A 20,337-nucleotide genomic window follows, 5' to 3' on the forward strand; every position below is an offset into this window, starting at 1 on the left:
AAGTTATTAAATGTATTTTAGAAAAGAAAAGATTTTAATTATTTCCTTAAACGGAAACAACTTTAAATAAAAAGATGAAGAAATAAAATTAGCTAGGAAGTATGGCAAACCTAATAATCTTGGGGTTCCTAAACCTTACTAGAGGACCAAGTAAGGGTTTGTATAAATACCAAGGGCTCATGGGAAATTAAACCCTAATGCTCAATTTGAAGGAAATATGTTCTTCCCCAAGGTGCATTAGTCTAATACCAAGGTTCAGATTAATTACGAACAATTAATTCAGTGATCAAGTGATCGGAACAGCTAGCTGGAGCAATGCTTCCGATCAGTGAGTTCTAATCTATATTAGGCTCACAACTTACTCTTGACTGAACCTATAAGGTAGGGATGGAAATGGGTGGGATTTCGATCGGGTGGAGCATCACCCGCATCCATCACTCGCATCCAACCGCTCCACCCGGTCCATCCATCACCCGCTTTACTCATCACCCACATTCCGTCCATCCATCAATTAACCGCCGGTGAACCGGGTGGATCGGGTGATATTCGGGTGAAAATGGTAAACCATTAAAAAATCACCACCTAATAATATGCATAATAATTAACCAAAAGAAAAAAAATTATATACCTACATTCATCTCCGAAACATATAATTATTTCTTATTACGCATAACTTATAACTAAAATAAAAAATAAAACAAGCATTGACTTTAATAAGTAATGGATTTATCAACACGTTTTATGTTTAAATATAATAAATATAAATAATATATTTAAAATAAACGGGTGACGTATCGGGTGGTAAACGGGTGATGGACCGGGTGATGGATAAAAACTCATCACCCGCATCCGACCCGCAGCCATCACCCGCTTCACCCATCACCCGCTTTTCATCCATTTAATTCGGATTTTCATCCGTTTAATTATAGCGGGTGACCGGGTTCATGGATCATCCACTAAATATTTCCATCCCTACTATAAGGTCACACAATGGCATGTAACAGATCACCGGATTAAATAAATCGTAAATTCATTTAATAGCTTTTCGAGAATTAGTTCGGAAAAACATAATATACGATATGACGTTGGATCGGAATTGTATATCGTATCGCGAATATCCGTAAGCTGGGAGAAACGAATAATCGTATCGTACGACGGTGATTCGTCGTGTACGATACGATAAATAATATCCGTAAGGCGTTAGTCGCGAATACGAGCCGCAACGAAGCTGTCGGCCCTTCGAGCCAAGCGCGCATGCGCGCAAGGCCCAACGAGCCAGCAAGCTTGCGCGCAGCAAGCAAGCCAACCCGCGGCACGAGTGTGCGCGCACAAAGGGCAGCAGCGCAGCGAGAGGCCCACGGCCCATCGCTGCTGCGCGTCTGCTGTGGGCTTCGGCCTGCTGCCGGGCTTGCGTGACTATGTGGTTTCGGTGAGTGTGAGTGTGTGTGGCCGGCCAAGGCACAACCGGTCAAGGCCTTGTGCCTTGGCCGGTTACATATAATATAACCTAGGTTATATTCCACACTCTTAAGTCAGTTTTTACAACCCTAAACCTAATTATGAAATTACGTTGTTTCAGTTTTGCTCTCTACTCAAAACTGTTCTTCCCGAAAAAGCAAACACTCTTGAATATTGTCTAAGCTACGATTATCAAGACGAATATGAACGTGTCGGTGAACCAAATAGAGGAACGACAATTGAAGTTCTTTGTTCGTGTTCGTTGATAATAAACTCGGGAAAATACGCTTCGAATGTAAGTACGCTTAATCTGTGCTTTATACATGTTTCCTGGCTTTGGGGATGTTCTGCACATGTTATATGTTTTAACTGTATTCCCCTACAGTGGTATCATGAGCTTTATGTATTCAAAGCATTTTTTAGCATGATTATTTGTTTTTGTATGCTGTCGACTTTTTTGGACTTTTGTTGAATTTTTCGAATTATTATGGATTATTGGATGAATCGTATAATAAGTTCCAAATTCAAAAAGTTTCGAAATTTCAATTTTTCTGACCCTAATCTGATTGAAAACGATTTTCTAAGATCAACTCATTTGAACGGAATTGCAAAAACAGGCCTCGAAGTATGAGTTTTTGGGCGTTTTTGTTAATTAACGAATTAAAATTAACAAATTCGGAAAGTTTTTCAATTAATTGGTCGATCTAAACTACTCGGAATTGATTGAAATTTTGAACTAATGCTGTTGGGTATGTTTTAAAAGTATGGTAAAATTTTCGGCCATAAATGTTAAGTATAAAGCCTAATTTCACTTTCCCCAAATTCGTAAATTTTAGATCGCTAATTGATTTTTTAAATAATTTAGATCTGGAAATTTGGTTAATTAGGAAAGAGAATATATAATTTCATATAAAGTGGCAGTATTTAAAAATTATTGGATTAAAATTTTGATTAGATTCGTTAATTTTAATCCAATAATTTTTGTGGGGGGGACAACAATGTCCAATGGACTGCTAGCCCATCTATTGGGAACTCAGGAGGACTTCTATCTCTATGGCAAGACATCTTCTTCAATATGGAATCCTTCCTGGGCGAAATAAACTAGATTGCTATGACTGACACCATCCCCGCCATTAATAAAAAATGCTCCCTCGTCAATATTTATAACTCATGTAGCCAAGAAGAAAGAGCTCAAACATGGGCTGCCATTGCCGAATTCCAAAACACCGCTCGTTTGCCTTGCCTCATAATAGGAGATTTCAACGAAATCCTTGATGCTTGTGAAAGAGGTAGCAACATTATTTCAAGTACAGGCACACATGATTTTAGATCTTTTTTGCAGGACCTTCACCTTCTTGAAATCCCCTATGCAAATGGGAAGTTTACGTGGTTTAGAGGTAACTCTAAAAGCAAACTAAACCGCCTCTTTGTCACCACTGAATGGGTGGGCTTCTACCCAGGGCTCAAACTTTCGCTCCTCAAGCGCAATGTCTCGGACCACTGCCCTCTACTTGTGACTATTCTTGACCAGAATCGGGGATCGAAACCGTCCCGTTTCCTTAAATGTTGGCTGACACATCCAGGGTGTTTGAAGACTGTAAAAGAATCATGGGCCCAGGACCAAAACTTGCCAATCACCGAGAAACTAAAAGTAGTCAAGCAATCTCTGAAATCATGGAACATTAACCAATTCGGGGAAATTGTTATGAACATTGACTTGCTGGAGAACAAACTGCTTTGCTTTGATAAAATTGCAAGCGAGAGAGACCTAAATGAGCAAGAACTAACCGAAAATAAGACTACACAATTGGAACTCTGGAGTTGGATGAAGCGCAAAGAGATGTATTGGGCCCAACAACCCGGGTCCAAGTGGCTCAAAGAGGGGGACAGAAACACCAGATACTTCCACACAATAGCCTCCATCAGGAAGAGAAAGAACTGCTCTCATACCAAAAACTGATAATGCTCACTCCTTAAAAGATTTCAGGCCAATAAGTATGGTGGGATGCATATACAAAATCGTGACAAAACTACTCGTCTGTCGCCTCCAAAAATTAATGAGTTCCATCATTGGGCCTCATCAATTGGGCTTCATTAAAGGACGACAAATCCTTGATGGAGCCCTAATAGCGGGGGAGATAATCGAGTCTTGCAAGAGAAGTAATATCAAAGCCACAATACTGAAACTTGACTTTCACAAGGCATTTGACAGTGTCTCATGGAGTTTCCTGGACTGGGTAATGGAGCAAATACACTTCCCAATCAAATGGAGAGGATGGATACGATCATGTGTAATGTCAGCTACGGCCTCGATACTTCTAAACGGATCATCCACACCGCCCTTCAAGCTCCAAAAATCCTCCATCAAGGAGACCTGCTTTCCCCCTTCTTATTTAACCTAGTCGTTGAAGCCCTTAATCTCATAATACTCAAGGCAACGAATATAGGTTTATGGGAAGGCGTTGAGGTGTGTAAAAATGGCCCAAAACTCACTCATTTACAATACGCATACAATACGATCATGTTTTGTCCTCCGAGCCAAACCCACCTAGCAATAATCAAGAGGGCACTCATCCTGTTTCAATTAGCTTTTGGGCTACAATTTAATTTTCATGAAAGCTCCATCATAGGGCTGGACATTGACGAGCCATGGATGCAAACCACGACACAAACACTTTGGTGTAAAACTGGCTCCCTATCGTTTACATATTTGGGCCTCCCCGTAGGCGGAAACGGCTTCCGTCTTGCCCACTGGGAACCAATTTTTGATCGAATGAGGAACAAGTTATCAACATGGAAGGGGAGCCTTCTCTCCATTGGCGGCAGGCTGACTTTGATTAAAACCTCATTATCAAATCTCCCCTTGTACTACATGTCCATCTTTCATGTGCTTGTTGGAGTGATCAAAGAAATAACAAAGCTGCAATGTCAATTCTTGGAGCGGGTCTCTCGACAAAAAAAATACATGGCACCAGTTTCATGGAGCCGAGTTCAATCACCACACGCTTATGGCGGTATAAACACAGGGAATCCCTTACACAAGAACCTTGGCCTTCTTTTCAAATGGTTGTGGAGATATCTCACTGAGCCGGATTCACTATGGAGGAACATAATCCAAATCAAGTACACGTATAACTCATGTACTACAGCACGGGACTTCAAAATCCCAATCCACGGAGGGCCATGGAAAGCAATATGCTCCACTCTTCTACGTCACCCACGAGCCCAGGAAGCAATATCTTGAAAGATTAAAATGAGGCTAGACAATGGAAATAATGCACTTTTCTGGCATGATATATGCGTTGTGCCCAAGACTCTACTTGCTGAGTACCACTAGCAATGCGAGTGTGGCTTCTCATGGATTTTGGGACGGATGGTCATGGAAATGGAGCTTCACATGGAGGCGTGAACTACGCCCGCAAGACATCCTAGAGCATGAAACTTTACTACAAGCTATCCAGCAGACCTCCATCTCACCTCTTGACTCTGATCATCTTATATGGACCCCTCATAAAGTTGAATTCTCAGTAAAGTCTTTTGTTCTAGAGCTTGCAAAATCTGAATCACAACCTTCCTTTGATGTAATCAAAGGTTTATGGCGAGGCCTTGTACCGCATAGGATTGAGATGTTTACTTGGCTGGCACTACTTGGTAAACTACACACAAAAGAAAAACTCGCAAATATCATACCCCAACAGGAGAACACTTGCGTGCTATGTGGTCTGCACCCAGAAAGTACCAACCACCTTTTCATCCACTGTACTTTTTCATGGAAAGCATGGGCATTGTGGACCAATATATGGGACCTAAAGTGGTCAACTCCACCCACGATAAGAGCGGCCTATGATCAATGGGTTTCGCCCCTCAGTGGCGCACATTTCAAAAAGGTTTGGGCATCAAGTTTCTTTGTAATCATATGGACAATATGGAAGGAGAGAAATGCTCGATGCTTTGAAAATAAATCCAACTCCCCAAACCAGCTACATGACCTTGTTCTCCTCCGCCTATCTTGATGGAAAATTCATGTGTCTCTTCTCAAGCCCAATTCCTCTTATGGAGATCAATCATGCGGAAACACTAGGTATCCAAAGAGCACTAAGCATCACACGCATGTCTGACAGTGTAAAGAATTCAAGCATTATCATTGAGTCTGACTCTACTAATGCAGTCAAATGGTGTAATGGTGAGATCAAAGGACCCTGGAATCTCAATTTCACAATCAACTTCTTCAGAGGAGCACTTGCGAAAGGGCCAAGCATCACCATTGTTTACAAAAGCAGAGAATCCAACATGGTTGCTGATTCCATGGCAAGGCAAGGTCTTACAAGGAATAGTGATTTCTTAGCTTGGGTTTAAGCATGTACATTGCATGCTACTGTTTTATTGTATTATCTTCTCGGCATTTCTTAGCCGCCTAATATAATAAAACAAGCAAACAATTATAAAATAAAATAAAATAATAGACGCACCCAAAACAGTTGATATGTAAATTTGAAGTAAGTAAACATAATATGTACAAGAAAGGACAGTTGATAGATCCAGGAGATACTCTTTTCAAATTAAAGTATGTGATAAATTGCTAAAAAGGTTTCAGTATTGCTAATATAACATCAAATACAGATCAAGTGCAAACACAAGACATTTTCATGGGAGTTCAAATCCTCCTGTTTCTCTTCCCTATTTCCCAAACTCTTGAGCTAACAGAATTACCCAACCAACAATCAAAGTAGTTAGAACATGAAATCTAGCAAGGCCATCCAAAGTAAAATGGCCATTCGAGATTATCATTTCCCAAGCAAGCGGCGCCCTCGTTGGTTGGCATCTTTGACTCTACCAGCCAAGGTTCCCACATCATCATCAAGGCCATTCAGTGATTTGGTTTGCCTGAAATGATTCCAGTAAAATTTCATCTTAAAAACAGGCTTAATTTGACACAACAATTGGCAGTAACAACAACATATGTCGCTAACCCTCGGTCTTTTGAGGGGTGTAGCAATGTAGCATTTGCAAGGCTCGAGTCCGAGGATGGAGAATACAAGATATTGTAAGGCGTAAAGAAAGCAAGACTAACCACTCAATCTCATTTCCCATGTCTTGCGCCATAACCTTCAGCTCGCCTAAAATATCACTCAAGTCTGACAGGGCGTCATCTTGTTTCACCTTTTCCACCTGTTACAACGAAGATAGTAGAAGAGCAATCGCTTATTAATACTATGAAATGCAGTAGCCCAAGTAACACAAGAGCCAAAGGTGGGGTTTGAACAGTTAGGGGGTAAACGACATTTACAGGGGAGAAAAGTCATCAAATCAATTACGGAAGTACTTAACAACAAGTTTATAGTTGAAACATGATTTAGTGATGTCGGGAACTAGTGGTCGAATTACGGCTACCACACAACCCTATAATTAAAAAACAGGACATGGTCGACATGTTTTCACAGGAGAAATAAAAAACAATAGTATAAAGGTTAGAGTCCGTACTCCTGATATGCCATAAGTTAAAGTGATGACAGATGATGGAAATGGTCTAATACTATGGAGTATGGAGTATAATATAAACCATTTTCCTCTAATATGAAAAAGCCCATGTTGAGTGAATGCGGCATTTGGTATGAAAACCACCTCAACTAGGGGAGTGCAATAACGGCAATTTTCCACCTAGTATATACTCCATTCCTTTTACGCTGGTTACATTTCAATTTTTGCGGTCTTCAATGCTCGACTTTTACCATTAGTGTATCCAATAACTAAAAATAGAAACTAAAAAAGGTCGATATTTTGAAAACATATATTGACACGAACCTATCAAGATCCTACATCATATTGATTTGATATTTGTAATGGTGAGAATATATGGTTAGTCTAACCAACCAAAAAACAAAGGGAGTGTTAGGAAAGGTATCAACTTTTTCCAAACAACCTAAGATAGTACTTATGTGATGTGAGTAAGTTACTATTTAAATCTGTACGAAGAGGGAATACAGAACCAGATACATCATACATGTCGACGTTAAATAAAGGTAACTTGGTGAGACTGAAAGCATTTGATAAAGCTCCCACCAAATTTAAAGAAGTTAGTAAGCTTTATACATAGTACATAGTAAGAAATACAAACCTCGACTTTTTGCAACGCGTTAGTGGGTTCAGGGGGTGGAGTCCGTGATTTAGAACGCCCATTTGGCAAGTTTGTCAATCCAAGCCTCTCCCTCTGTTCCAAGTGGTTACCCTTACTGCGGATAGGATCATCTGTTGAAAATGAGATTAATCAGTGGCAGAGCTATATCTACAGCTTCGTTTTTTAAAACAAAAAGAAATGATACAAACCTCTGAATATAACAGGGCCTTTAACTGGAGTAGTCTTCTTTGGCTTCCATGTCCTAGAAAACAACCCCCCAAGACTTCCTAAAAGCTTCTCCCCCTGCAATCATCAAACAAAAATTTACTCTTGGCTCCTTAAATGCTTAAACTAAAGGAATTGATAAGTTTCAGGAAACCAGAAAGAAGTAGTAACCAGAATCCTAATACATCGAAGGAATTATGCAGAATATTCAAAGACATCCACCAATCCACATTGAAACAGCAACAAAGTTAAATCCTACTAGTAACCACTAGCGTCTAATGTGTCAAGTGCATAGTTCAAAAGCCAAAGAAAAACAAGATCATATTATTCACATTTCAATGCTTGATAAATAAGCAAATCTCTCTCTCGAATACGAGGGAAAAGGTCGTGAGCATGTCACCCTGTATGTGTGTGTTGGGGGGGGGGGGGAGTTATTAGAATGTTGATTATCAGAGATAGAGAGACACACGCACAAACAACGAAGATCACAAGATATATTCCTCTGACTCATCTATGACACTCTTCTTAACTTCTAACCGAAACAGATAGACATTATATGACCAGTGGTTCAACAACCTTATGAACTGGTAACAGAGATAATATGATGCAGTAAGTATGGTAACTTAGATCCAGATGCAACAATTTGAGGGAGTAATAGCACTTCAGAATGAGAGTATATTCCTAAACGAAATACTTTGTACATTCTTATTGGTAAAGTAAAAAATTAAAAGCTTCATACCCGACTTAAATCATAGTCGATATGTACAGCCTCATCATGGGTTCTTCTAATTTGTTCACCTTGCTGATGGAGAGTGAGTAATGTCTTAGTACCATCTTCTCTTATGCCCTCAGCAATCCTCAAACAGTTGTCAACAGCCTTTGTTGTCTCCTCAGATTTGTACACAGAATAATTTTCTAGTTCCTCCATATTTTGATTGTCCACACCTCCTGAGTCATAGAAATCGTTCTTGTATTTGTTTTTTTGCGCATAGGTGAAAGCGTATTTAGAGGTGGAAGGAGTCACTTCTCTCTCTCGATTATCAATGTCATCATCAAAAGGGTTGCTCATGGAGGAACTTGGTAAATTCTTCGAAGGTCCAGAAGGTTGTTTTGTAGAGGATCCGTGAGTAGGTGGCTTCTTATCAGACTCATCATCGGAATCAAAAGGGTTATAGCTCTCATCACTAGGAACTTTCCGGCCAGCAGAGGTAGGCTTAGTAAACCTATGTAATGGTGAGTTCTTTATACCAATCATTTTCGAAATTGTATGCTGCCTAGAAAAATTACCGAATGAAGAAAATCTGATTACACGGCAAAACGACTGTACAAGATTTCTGCAAATTATCCCAATACCAAAATGAATCAGCAACAGCAAACAGCATATGATGTAACAACCATAGGATATCAATGACAAAATAATCATTAAACCCGAAATACAAAACACAAGCATCCAATTACAGAATCAAGTAAATATATAAAAAAACATCAGATTCCTATTGAAACTTCAAAAACAAGAATCAGTAAACCCTTCAACTTGGTCAAGGCAAGATCTCAATAGTGAGAAAATTAAACAATCAAGAAAGGTCGACATAAAAGTGTTCCTTTAACTTTAATTTGAACTTTCTCTAGATTCCATAGACTCATCAAAGATCCAAGCCACCAAAAAATATATAACTAAAAACCAATAAAGGGAAACACCAGTTCATAACATCAACGATTTCGACAATTTTCATTATACACCCGAGTGTATCGTATATCCAAGGCTATAACAATAACCTGTCATCATAGTAATACTATACGGTTACAGAATTCATACTTCAAATACGGATCCTAATAAAGGCAGAATCAGAACAACAAACAGACACACACTCAAACAGTAGAAAAAATAATTTGAATTACCAACGTAATCAAAAGATTCGACTTAAAATGACTTCAATCAAATCACCAACACCCACTAAACAATATGATCAAAGTTTTGATTTAGAGCAAAACTGAAAATTTTAAAAATTAATTTTCAATTCATAGTTTCAATCAACAGTTCAGTAGAAAATCAAAGCAGCAAACTGAAAATAACTTCTACTCCGTAATAATATATGCTGCAAAGATTCAGATTTCAGTAACTTCGCAAATTTTAAGTGAAGAAATCAATAACAGCAGCAAAACCCAGAAAAAAAAGATGGAAAATTGCAATTACCCAGAAGAAATTAACACTGAAAACCTGAATGAGAACACTTAATTACTCTATTTATAAGCAAAATCAAGAAAAACATAAACTGGTGAAGAAGATGAGAAAGAATGAGTACCTGAAAACTTGAAAGAAATTAAATGGGCAATTAGGAGGATAATTGATTCGGGGTTAAGTAATAAGGAAAGTTGAAGGAAGTTAAGAAGAAATTGCCCGCATTGAAGAACACGGCATCTTATTTCTTCCAAACTTAAACGTAGTATTTGGGATTTGGGGGTTGTTTGATTTTTGCTTTTGTTGAACAAATCAAACATTTGAAGATGGGGGCTTTACTTTTAGGCGGACGTCAAATTGGAGCGTGACAATTTATATATATATATTTTTATATTTTAAGGTCCATGTTGAGTTTAAATATTTGGATAGGGAAATTGATAAACAAAAATGTTGAATATAAGTGGTATACTTTAAAATAATACTTATACAGAGTAATATTTTTGTTTATTTTATGCAAGCATTGTATGCTAAATTAAATAGTTAAAACGGTTACAAAAAAGTTTAAGGAGGTTTATCTTCAAAATTACATCTGAGTATCAAAGATTGGATCTCGGAATTTTCCAATAGAATCGTTTGTAGGAAGTACCTTGTAAAAAGGTACAACCAAATTTATTTACTTTTCTCTTTAAATCATTTGCCTTCTAAATTAGCAAATGAGCGAAACATATATCTTTAATTGTACCATGTATGAGCCCCGACAATCATATAAATACTAAATCTTTACAATAAAGGTCTTGATCGACATTGTAGTAACTAGTAAATATTGAGCTCTATGAAGGATAGTTACATATTTTAATCTACCTCGGTATTTGTACGGAGTACTTTGTAATACAGTAATGTTCATGTGGCTCATTCAGGCCAAATTACTAACAATATGACTTTAGTAAGTAATAGGCGAGTATAGATAATGGAGTGTAGTACTTGTGGATGATAGACTTGAAATCATATCGGGCTCGATCTACGTCCGTCACCCACCCGCTTAAAATGCTAAAATGCTGGCTCTGGTTGTACCTACAAAAGGTGTATTAATTCTTGCTGATTTACTCGGCAAGTATAAATGTGAACGTAGTCATCTAGAAATGGATGTGCATATAACATGATGTTTTGAGTTGACTTAGTATATTATAAATAACAATGTTAAAAAGAAAGATTAAAGTTAATTAATTAAGAAGTACTCCACCATAAAAATCAACTGGAGTACTTCTTCATCCTTCCGATGTCCAGACCCAAGTTGTATGCTTATTTGCCATTATAAGCTTCTACATAAACAAAGGGGCGAAAGTCATTTTAAAGTTTTTTTTTTCAAGCGAAACGAAGAGTAATAATTAGGATGGGTTTTATTCACTCGATTTTCACTTATTTTTCCTGAACTTATCTTAACTGAATTTAACTGAACTTATTTGAACTTATTTGAACTTATCAAATTTTATTTAGGTTATAAATTGTACTTGACCAACCCTTATTTTTTCTGTACTTATCTTATCTGAAATTATCTAAACTTAACTGAACTTATCTGACTTATTTTTCCTAAAATAAGTGGAAATAAGGTGAACAGAACATGGCCTAATACTACAACACCAACTTGTGTTGTTCAACTTTTTTTTCATTTATATTCAGGAAAAATAACTTTAGATAAGTTTTAAGAAAATAAATGGTACCCAAATACAATCAATAAATAAAACAAGTTAAAATACAGACAAATTCATAAAAAATAAGTTAAAATCAAATACAATGTATATTTTTCTTTTCTTTTATGTTCCTGGTTTATAATACAATGAAAACTCTACCATGCTAGATTGCTAGGTATGAATCCTTCAACCTTGCAAAGTACAATAAGTAATAACCCACCATGCTAGATTGCTAGGTATGAATCCTTCAACCTTCCAAAGTCCAAACCCAAGTTGCATGCTTATTTGCCTTTTATTCACTATTATTCCAACCGAAATGAAAATCAATACCACCATAGTCGTGTTCTATTCACCTTATTTTCGCTTATGTCAAGAAAAAGAAGTTCATTTAAGTTTTAAGAAAAACAAGTGGTACCTAAGTACAATTAATAACTAAAATAACTTAAGACAAATTTAAATAAGTTCATAAAAAATAAATGAAAATCAAATAAATAGAACGCACCCATCTGTTGAATTTGTTTTTTTTCTTTTTCTTTTACTCCACTTGTTTATGAATTTTAATACAATGAAAACTCTAAGAAGGATTACCAAAGCCAAGGATTGTTATATTGACATAATAATACTCTAGTAGTCAACGGCAGCTAGGCTTCCATCTACCAGAATGCAATCAAATATTTCTAAAAATAACATACATGTACACTTACAAGTTACAAACTTGTCCCTCTGCAATAATCAACCCCCTCCTTTTCCCCAGTGATTACAGCATGTCATATTACTAGAAATTCTGACAATGGACCAAAAGACACGAAAGCTCGAATCATCCTGCATCAAAACGCCTTGATCATATTATTCTTCAAAACGCCTGAACCAATTGGTTATGGTTTGAGCAAGAACTTTGGTGTCATTCAATGAAATAGTTTTCAAGCCTTGGGCAATAGCATCCACAGGTGTGTACAGGTTACCCACTTGCCATTTTGGATCCTGACGAGTAAATAGCCAAATAACGCGTCTTCAGAAATTTTTATAAATTACCATAATAATACCAATTTATAGTGCATAGGACATTTTCCTTGATTTTAATTGACATTCTTAAGTAATTCTCAGGTAAAAAGAACAGTGATCAGGGAGCTTTCGAGTTTAGATGCATATTGGAGAATGTCAAATAATTAGGGCTTAATTTGGAATTTGGCCCTAGTTCAGGGTCATCATTGACCATGGATAATTACCAAAATTAACAATACTAATATACAGTATGTACCCAGCCTTAACGAAGTCATTCAACATGCGAAGAAACTGGACTTCTCAAAGAAAATTACCTGAATGCATGGTGTAAGGTGGTTACCACTCAGTTGGGCCTTCTCAAGGGTCCCACCAATGGACTTAACGCGGGGCTTCAGTGTCTCTTCAAGGAGATCTGTCTCGTCGATTGCATCAGAACTGAACTTCACCTGAGATAGACACTCTTCTGGAATGTAAAAAATCAAAGCCATGGTGTTATGGAGAAGAAGAAGGTAAAGGAACCCTAACTTACCAGCAATGTGTGTGGGACGTTGTATGAACACTTGCAACGTTCACGATTTTCTGCAGGTGTTGGCCTGAACTCTGATACTCCTTGTCTAACCTGATAATTCATTTTAAATGCCGAATCAGAATCTTAGATCTGAGTACCAATATTAGTAATCTAATAGTTCTGATTTTCTGAAACCAACTTTAAACACACGTGAAACGAAATGGAGCTCCAGATGATGAATGATTTAACCGAGATATTGAAATGGATACTTAGATCAAGATGTATACCTCATTTAGCACCGAGGGCAACTGATCAACAAATTGATTAACTGATGAAAACAACTCGGGATCAGTTTGAGACATTACTGCTCCAGCTCCATCTAGCAACGCCTTCCATGCATCTCCTATATATTACAGAATTGACAAATACAGAACTGAATTCAAGAAATTTTCTATAGATAAGCAACTTCTTGATTGACTCGTGTTTACGACTTCTACTCAGAAGAATAACAGCAAAGAATAAAATGAACTGCCTAATTTCCTAAGAAAAGATAGTCAGTATGGCATGAAAAAATTGTCAGAAATGTTTATGAGGACGTGACATCAAATATCTAAAATATAACTAAGCACTTTTAACTATGAGGAGAAAATCTTTCCCATTACAAAGATAGTCCTTGGAGTCATAAAAATAGTGAATAATTTTTTTTCAAGTGGTAGATTCTCAATAGGCTGATTCTATGGTCCATGGATAGGTAAAAAATTCCATGTAAAGGCTGATGCCATAACCAGGAATATTTCAAGTCATACACAGTGATAATTAAGGTTTGAATGGTATTCGACTGTTCATAATTTCATACTCGTTAAGGCTGATCCCATACCTCAAAAATTATATGTAAAGGACTTCCATGGCGTTAAGGGGGAAACAAATCACATGAAGTAAATAAGGTCTGAGAATGAACATAGCAATAAGCAACTTCGCTGGCAAACAGTTCTTAAAGGGTACTACAGGGTGTCAGGGTGGCCTGTATAACATGTTACTCAACCAGTTTTCCCTGTTTCACTGCATTTTTACGTACAAGGTTGTAGAGAAATATACAAAATCATTCCTGTGGTCTCTCTAGAAGCTCTACCAGGATAGGATAGTTTCTGAAAGAATTAAAGATTATGTTCTAATAAATATACGAAGTACATCGGATTTTGAGAAGCAGAAGTTCACATTTCAAGACACTTTTGCTATTAGATAGCATAGATGAGTGACAAGACAGAGAGATTATGGACAGAGAGATATGAAAGGAGGAAGATGATTAAGAAAGAACAAGCAAGATATGACTGAATTAATGCTAACCAAGGTGATTAATCACCAATCACATCTTTCGAGAGGAATGGCACTCTCCAAAACTATAATTACTAATCACTTTCCACAATATTCAACAAACTTTTCCCTCTCTCTAATCTGCCATATTTGTAGAGCTTCTACTCTAACAAACTAACTATCTTCTTAAAGGTAATAACAAATTAACAACTTCTTTATAATGATACTCCCTAAAGTACCCCTTCCCTAATATCGATACTTATCAACCTTATTTTATGTTAGGAAGTTCACATTTCTGAAATCAACATGCTTATCAGAGGGCATAATTGAATGCATCCTTAGTTGTGCCTATTCCTCCAGAAGCATATTTTTTACCAACTTTTTATCGTCCTCAATTAAGAAAAACTTTAACCTAAGGGGAACTCAATTGTGATTATACCACAATGTCACATCTCCAATCATTCCAAGACTTCCAACTAGCCAAACCGAGGATTGTTAAGTGTTCGGCAATATCCTGTTTAAAGTTGACTAGACATGAGAATCCAACACATATTGGACGAGAAATAGATACGGAGTACTCTCTTTTTTTTCCAAAGGAGCAAACTTTGTAACACACTCAATCATAGGTGTTCAATTAAGCTGACATGTTTTGACCGAAGAATGACCTAGCTCCAGTTCTGCTTCATGATATAAACGGGTTCCGACAGGGGAACCCACTCATCATCCCTATTCAAATAGTGAAGAGACTGAAGACATCAAATACTAAGCAAAAATAATGTCATCTTTATTGGGCAAAGAAGCAACATATGTGATATGTCGTCTGAGCACGAGACACTAGAATTAAAGCTAACCTCTAACAGTGAAAAAGAGTCATAGATGTTTTAGTATTACAGAAGTTTCTGTATATTCTAGTATTTAAATCCCGTCAAGTTTTTAGCAGTTTAGTTCATATGGTCCAAATGCAAAACAGTAATATCAAGTCCTAATTTTCCGTCACAGAGAGTCAGAGCCTAGGAGAGATAAAGCTGTTGCCAAAGAGATCAAAAGTTAAACTAGCATGTTTCTAAATCTACAAAAATATTACAATTGAAATACAGAAGCGATTATTGGAATACTACCTGATACACTGGTAGCCATTGAATACATTGGATTTGTTTCCACCATTGGTATAACCTGACTCATTAAAGGGCCCAACTGCAAAATAAATTCCAGAGTTACCATCTAGACAAGAGATCTGATACTATCAATTACAGAAGGTGGAAAGCTCATGTCCAAGGGGCTAACGGTTAACCCCATTTTTTGAATTTCTCCGACTATGCCATGCAAGAAACACTACACCAAAGTACCAGACATAAAAGGATAATCTGATAAAGGTCCATAAAAGTCTAAAAAGAAGACATAAAAAATAGAACATCTGAGACCAAATAAAGTGATCTCAGACATGAGCTTGATATCAGTTATGAAAAAATCACTGTGTTTTCAGTAGGAGAGTGGAAATTCCCTTTAACAGAATTCAACTGATAATACTCCATAAGAGTTTAAGAAAACAGAAGTCCATAAGCTAATCCATCAATTTCACATGCTGCTGCGTTGTCGGGGTCACAACAATCGATTCACAAGATTCCAAGTCATAATGATCAGCATTGGAAATACATAATAATGAAAAGAAAAACAAAATGGAAGGGGGGAAAAAGGGAGTGTAGAAGTTAAACACATCAAACAATTGTAATTAAAAGGCTTAACAGACATGAATTTTCACCATAGCAGAATCCCATTTGCACTTTCAGGTCAGCTGTTTAGTGATATGACCAGTAGTGTCAGCATCAAATGCTACGCCCAGGTACCAATGAGGTGTTGGCCTAATGGCTAAGACCGAGGACCTGTGTACGATAGGTCTCATGTTCGAATCCCCTATCCCCTATTTGTAATTTGCATTTCTCTTGTGGCTCATTCGCACCAAAAAAAAATGCTATGGTCAGGTCAAATGTCCCGCTGGTGACGCAGATGCAACCAGCAGCATTTAACGGTGAAGTACTTTTCTAAAAGAGACCAAATACTATAAAATCATGATATCCTGCTTTTAATACGCCAGGTCCACTTAGCTGAAATGACCCTGGTAGCAACTATTTATAGCATATGAAGAAGCCTCATTTAAAGACCTATGGTATGAATCCTGTACATTTATCGGAGGCCTCCAATCACAAGAGTTGCGCAGCCACTTTTAAAAGAAAGAACACTTCGTATAGAATATACTGTGTGCGGAGCCACTTTTAAAAGAACTTTACATTGGTACATGATGACAAGTCCTGTAAACTAGTTGGATTGTATCACAACTAACAAGGAACTAACTAGCAACTCATTTACGTATCATCTTAAGAATAACTCTAGCTCAACAAAAAGCTAATGGAATGCAAATATATTCAGTTGTATTAGGAATTTCAAATTTGAAACTAAAATTATGAGTTAAAAGTAAAACTATTACCTGTTCAAAGTACGGCACTGCCTCTGTTGCTGGTCGGTTGTTAAATGAAACCACAGCATTAGCCTTCCACAAGAGATACATTCTTCGTCACTTTGTGCAAACTGCCGAAGTTAATAACTTAATAAAACTAATACTTTAAAGTCTTGATTCTCCTATATATGGTACAAGTCTTTACAATTGAAATTCTTGCTAAAATATTCCAACCTCTACATTAGAAAATGAAGGAAAAGAAAGGAAATATATACCTTTGGTATTTTGTCAAAGAAGTAGCTTGCTGTCAGCACCTGAAGAAGTCCCCCATTACTGCACGGAAGTTTAAAAAAAAGGAAGTAATCAGTGGCAAATACTCCATAGTATAGTTTTTTCTGTTGATGGCAAGTCAAAGCAAACAATTTCCAACAATTATTCCACAATCTCCAGCAATGGTGCGAGTACAACTTACCATTAGAAATTAACAAGTACTTTATGAAATATTGTCTATTGCACAAGCACCATCTGGATCAAAGTCAATGAGTAAACGTTACCAGTCACCAATACAATACATATACTGATTGAGGGGACCAAAGCACATCACATCCAACTTTAATGGTAAAAACCGATATGTTTATTAGATTGACGCCGGTGCCCTCAATAATAATCACAATCAGGATGACTTAAACCTATAGTTATTACCGAGTACAAGTTTGGGCAGATCGGCAGACTGACATTTTCTCCACATTCACCTCTTACTTGGCAAACATGTATGGTAACTATCTGAACTAGTTTAAAAGTGCTCAACTTTTTGTTGAAATCACAACTACCATAATCAACAAAGACACAAAGGATGATTGCTTGGCCCGGGATTAGCAATATGTTTCCACAATACTACATCAAATGCATTACTTTTGCAAATGACAATCTATAAACACAGCATGAACATAGATTAAGCACTTCAAAGACTAACCTGTGGCCAACAGAGAAAACAGGGAGGCCAACAAGCTGGGAAGCATCGAGTTTCGCATCAGACAATCCACAGGTAAGAAGGATATCCAAGCAGGCATTAAATCTCTCATAAACCTGCCTAGCTGCATCTTCATGATTGAATGTCACATTATAAGGAACCAACACAACAAGATATCCTTCCTTTGCCAATAGCTCAATTAGATAGCTGAAACAAAAACAAAAAACCACAAAGAACAGCAACACTCAGTATTCATGTTTTCTATCTAAGCAAAAAAATAGGTGGACTCAAAGTTACTGCCCTGTTTATGCTCCGAAACCCACAAACCAAATTCACAAATCAAACTTTCAGAATCTCTGATAGAACTAGCATAGCAGCAGCTTCGTGATTAACTAACATAATTTAACAAGACATTCATCCTACACTAACACACAAACAAATACACGAGCAATTATGTAGCCTAGTTCGTTAAAGTCTTGTGGGTGGGGAATCAAATCCCGTCTACATCACTGCCTTTCCGTGGTTCTCTCCTCTAAAGTTAGAAACTTTATTTCAAATTACTGATCCAATAAACATTTAAACTCCTTGTACCACATTAGCCACATACCCAATTACAATTTTCCAATTCAATTGAAATTGGTGATAAAATCTCCTAAAACAAACAAAATTAACATAAGCAAACCTGTATGTAACTTGAGAAACCTTGCCAATAAAAGCACCACCAAGAAATTTAATAATTGCACGAGGTTTCCTGGAATTTGGAGGAGGAACTACCAAGCAAGTATCCACCGTTATATTCCCATTTTTCTTATCAACATTACCAAAAGACGATGATGAAGAAGAGGCAGAATAAGAGTTGAGTTTAAAGGTACTTTTGCTACTTTCTCTTTCCAAAAACCCACCACCAGAAACCAGTTTAGGTGCGGAAATTTTGTGGGGTTTTTGAATTGGGCTCAATTTCCATGAAAACGGAGTTGATGATTTAGTTGGGGTAGTGAAAAATGGGGATAAGATCGATTTTGAGGGAGAAATTAATGATGTAGCCATTGATGAAAATGTGTTCAAGCTCGGAGTTTTGATTTTTTGAAAGAGTTTATTGAAATTGTTCGCGTTTTTACTACTGTTATTGGTTGTTTGGTGCGACTGTGCGAGTGATTATGGTTAATTGTCGTAACCGAGACACGATGAGCACCTCAAAACCACTCGGGTCAGATGGTGACAGAATTCAAATCGTTCCTATTTTATCAAAATAAAACTTTAGTCTAACATCTAAAATCAACCTTTCAAAAGTCAAATGATTAACAATAGTATGATCGTAAACCGTTATATTCTAACATATTGAGTTTTCACTATATTCGGATTTTTGTAAGCCATGATGGAAATGATGAGAATATGTTGTCTTATTTTCTTGGTTGTTTGTGGGCTTTATGGGTCACGAGGAATAACCAATTTTTTAGAGGTTAGGCTAGAGACTACGCGTCAGTTCTAGCTAATATAATTGTGGCATTGGAACACTCATATTTTCTCTAGCACGAGATCTCAAGATTTACATATTTAACAATTGGTGGGGTATTTTCATCCTTCAGGGTTTCTTCACATTCACATAGGTCAGCAACAATGTTCAAATACAAACATCACTTGCATTCAAGTAGACGGAGCATTAAAGAAACTTCCTAAAAGAGCAGGTATGGGTTGGGTTTTGATCAACAGGATTCTCTTAATGGGGACATTATAGGTGGATGTGATTTAGGAATGGCTCACGCAACCATTCAAGTTGAAGCTTTTGCATGTCTACAAGGGATGAAATGGACTATCGCTTCTTCATTTCCAAGTATCACCATTTAATCTACACAAATTCCCCAAACCTCATCACTGATCTCAAGAATGGCAGGAATGAATCTGATGTCCAACTGAGCTGAACGTTGGCAGATATCCTAAATGGGAAAAAGATTTTACGTATTGTGATAAATTTGGCACAAAAACGAGGGGTCAACCCATAAGTCAGTGTGCTTATCTTTAACTAGATATGTCAATGAGTCAATACACTCGCGAACAGCTCGTGAACAAACTCAGTCAAAGCTCGGTCAAAGTTCATTAGTAAACAAACGAGCTTGAACAAATAATTTAAGCTCGTTTAATAAATGATACTAGCTCGAACAACCTACTGTTCGGCTCGTTTAGGCTCGCGAACAACTCGTTCATGTTCGTTTCCAAGTTCGTTTGTGTTCGTTTATAAGCTCATTTAAAACTCGTTTACTTTAAATTTCTACAAAAATATTTCTATAGTAAATATAATAAAATATTAACAAATAATATATTATGATATTATTCATATAATTATGCTAAAATTAAGGGTAAGAAATTAACTAAATACTAGTATACTACCCAAACTACCAAAACCGTATATGTTTACTATTCTTATTTCTTCA

The 20,337-nt window shown here is 37.0% G+C and overlaps 4 protein-coding genes across 4 annotated transcripts; 2 read left to right on the forward strand and 2 right to left on the reverse strand.

Annotated features, from left to right (window-relative positions):
* Window positions 1-2,569: 2,569 nt before the first annotated feature.
* LOC130461315 (uncharacterized) lies at window positions 2,570-3,418 on the forward strand. The gene has a single exon (XM_056829362.1). The coding sequence runs from the start codon at window positions 2,570-2,572 to the stop codon at window positions 3,416-3,418; it is 849 nt and encodes a 282-aa protein (XP_056685340.1).
* A 258-nt stretch (window positions 3,419-3,676) lies between these two features.
* Window positions 3,677-4,702, forward strand: LOC130461316 (uncharacterized). The gene has a single exon (XM_056829363.1). It carries the CDS (start codon window positions 3,677-3,679, stop codon window positions 4,700-4,702), a length of 1,026 nt encoding a protein of 341 aa, XP_056685341.1.
* Window positions 4,703-6,004: 1,302 nt separating this feature from the next.
* LOC110789862 (SNAP25 homologous protein SNAP33) lies at window positions 6,005-10,337 on the reverse strand. Its single transcript, XM_021994558.2, has 6 exons — window positions 10,102-10,337; window positions 8,538-9,132; window positions 7,783-7,876; window positions 7,574-7,704; window positions 6,530-6,627; window positions 6,005-6,342 (listed from the first exon to the last, which is right to left on the reverse strand). The coding sequence occupies exons 2-6, from the start codon at window positions 9,051-9,053 to the stop codon at window positions 6,243-6,245; spliced, it is 939 nt and encodes a 312-aa protein (XP_021850250.1). The 5' UTR covers window positions 9,054-9,132; window positions 10,102-10,337; the 3' UTR covers window positions 6,005-6,242.
* A 1,833-nt stretch (window positions 10,338-12,170) lies between these two features.
* Window positions 12,171-19,070, reverse strand: LOC110789864 (uncharacterized). Its single transcript, XM_021994560.2, has 9 exons — window positions 18,591-19,070; window positions 17,912-18,115; window positions 17,214-17,271; window positions 16,969-17,031; window positions 15,605-15,680; window positions 13,463-13,578; window positions 13,197-13,286; window positions 12,982-13,113; window positions 12,171-12,646 (listed from the first exon to the last, which is right to left on the reverse strand). Exons 1-9 carry the CDS (start codon window positions 18,953-18,955, stop codon window positions 12,512-12,514), a joined length of 1,239 nt encoding a protein of 412 aa, XP_021850252.2. The 5' UTR covers window positions 18,956-19,070; the 3' UTR covers window positions 12,171-12,511.
* Between the last annotated feature and the right edge of the window lie 1,267 nt (window positions 19,071-20,337).

Source organism: Spinacia oleracea, chromosome 5 (assembly GCF_020520425.1).
Source record: "Spinacia oleracea cultivar Varoflay chromosome 5, BTI_SOV_V1, whole genome shotgun sequence".
Classification (NCBI taxonomy): Eukaryota; Viridiplantae; Streptophyta; class Magnoliopsida; order Caryophyllales; family Amaranthaceae; genus Spinacia; species Spinacia oleracea.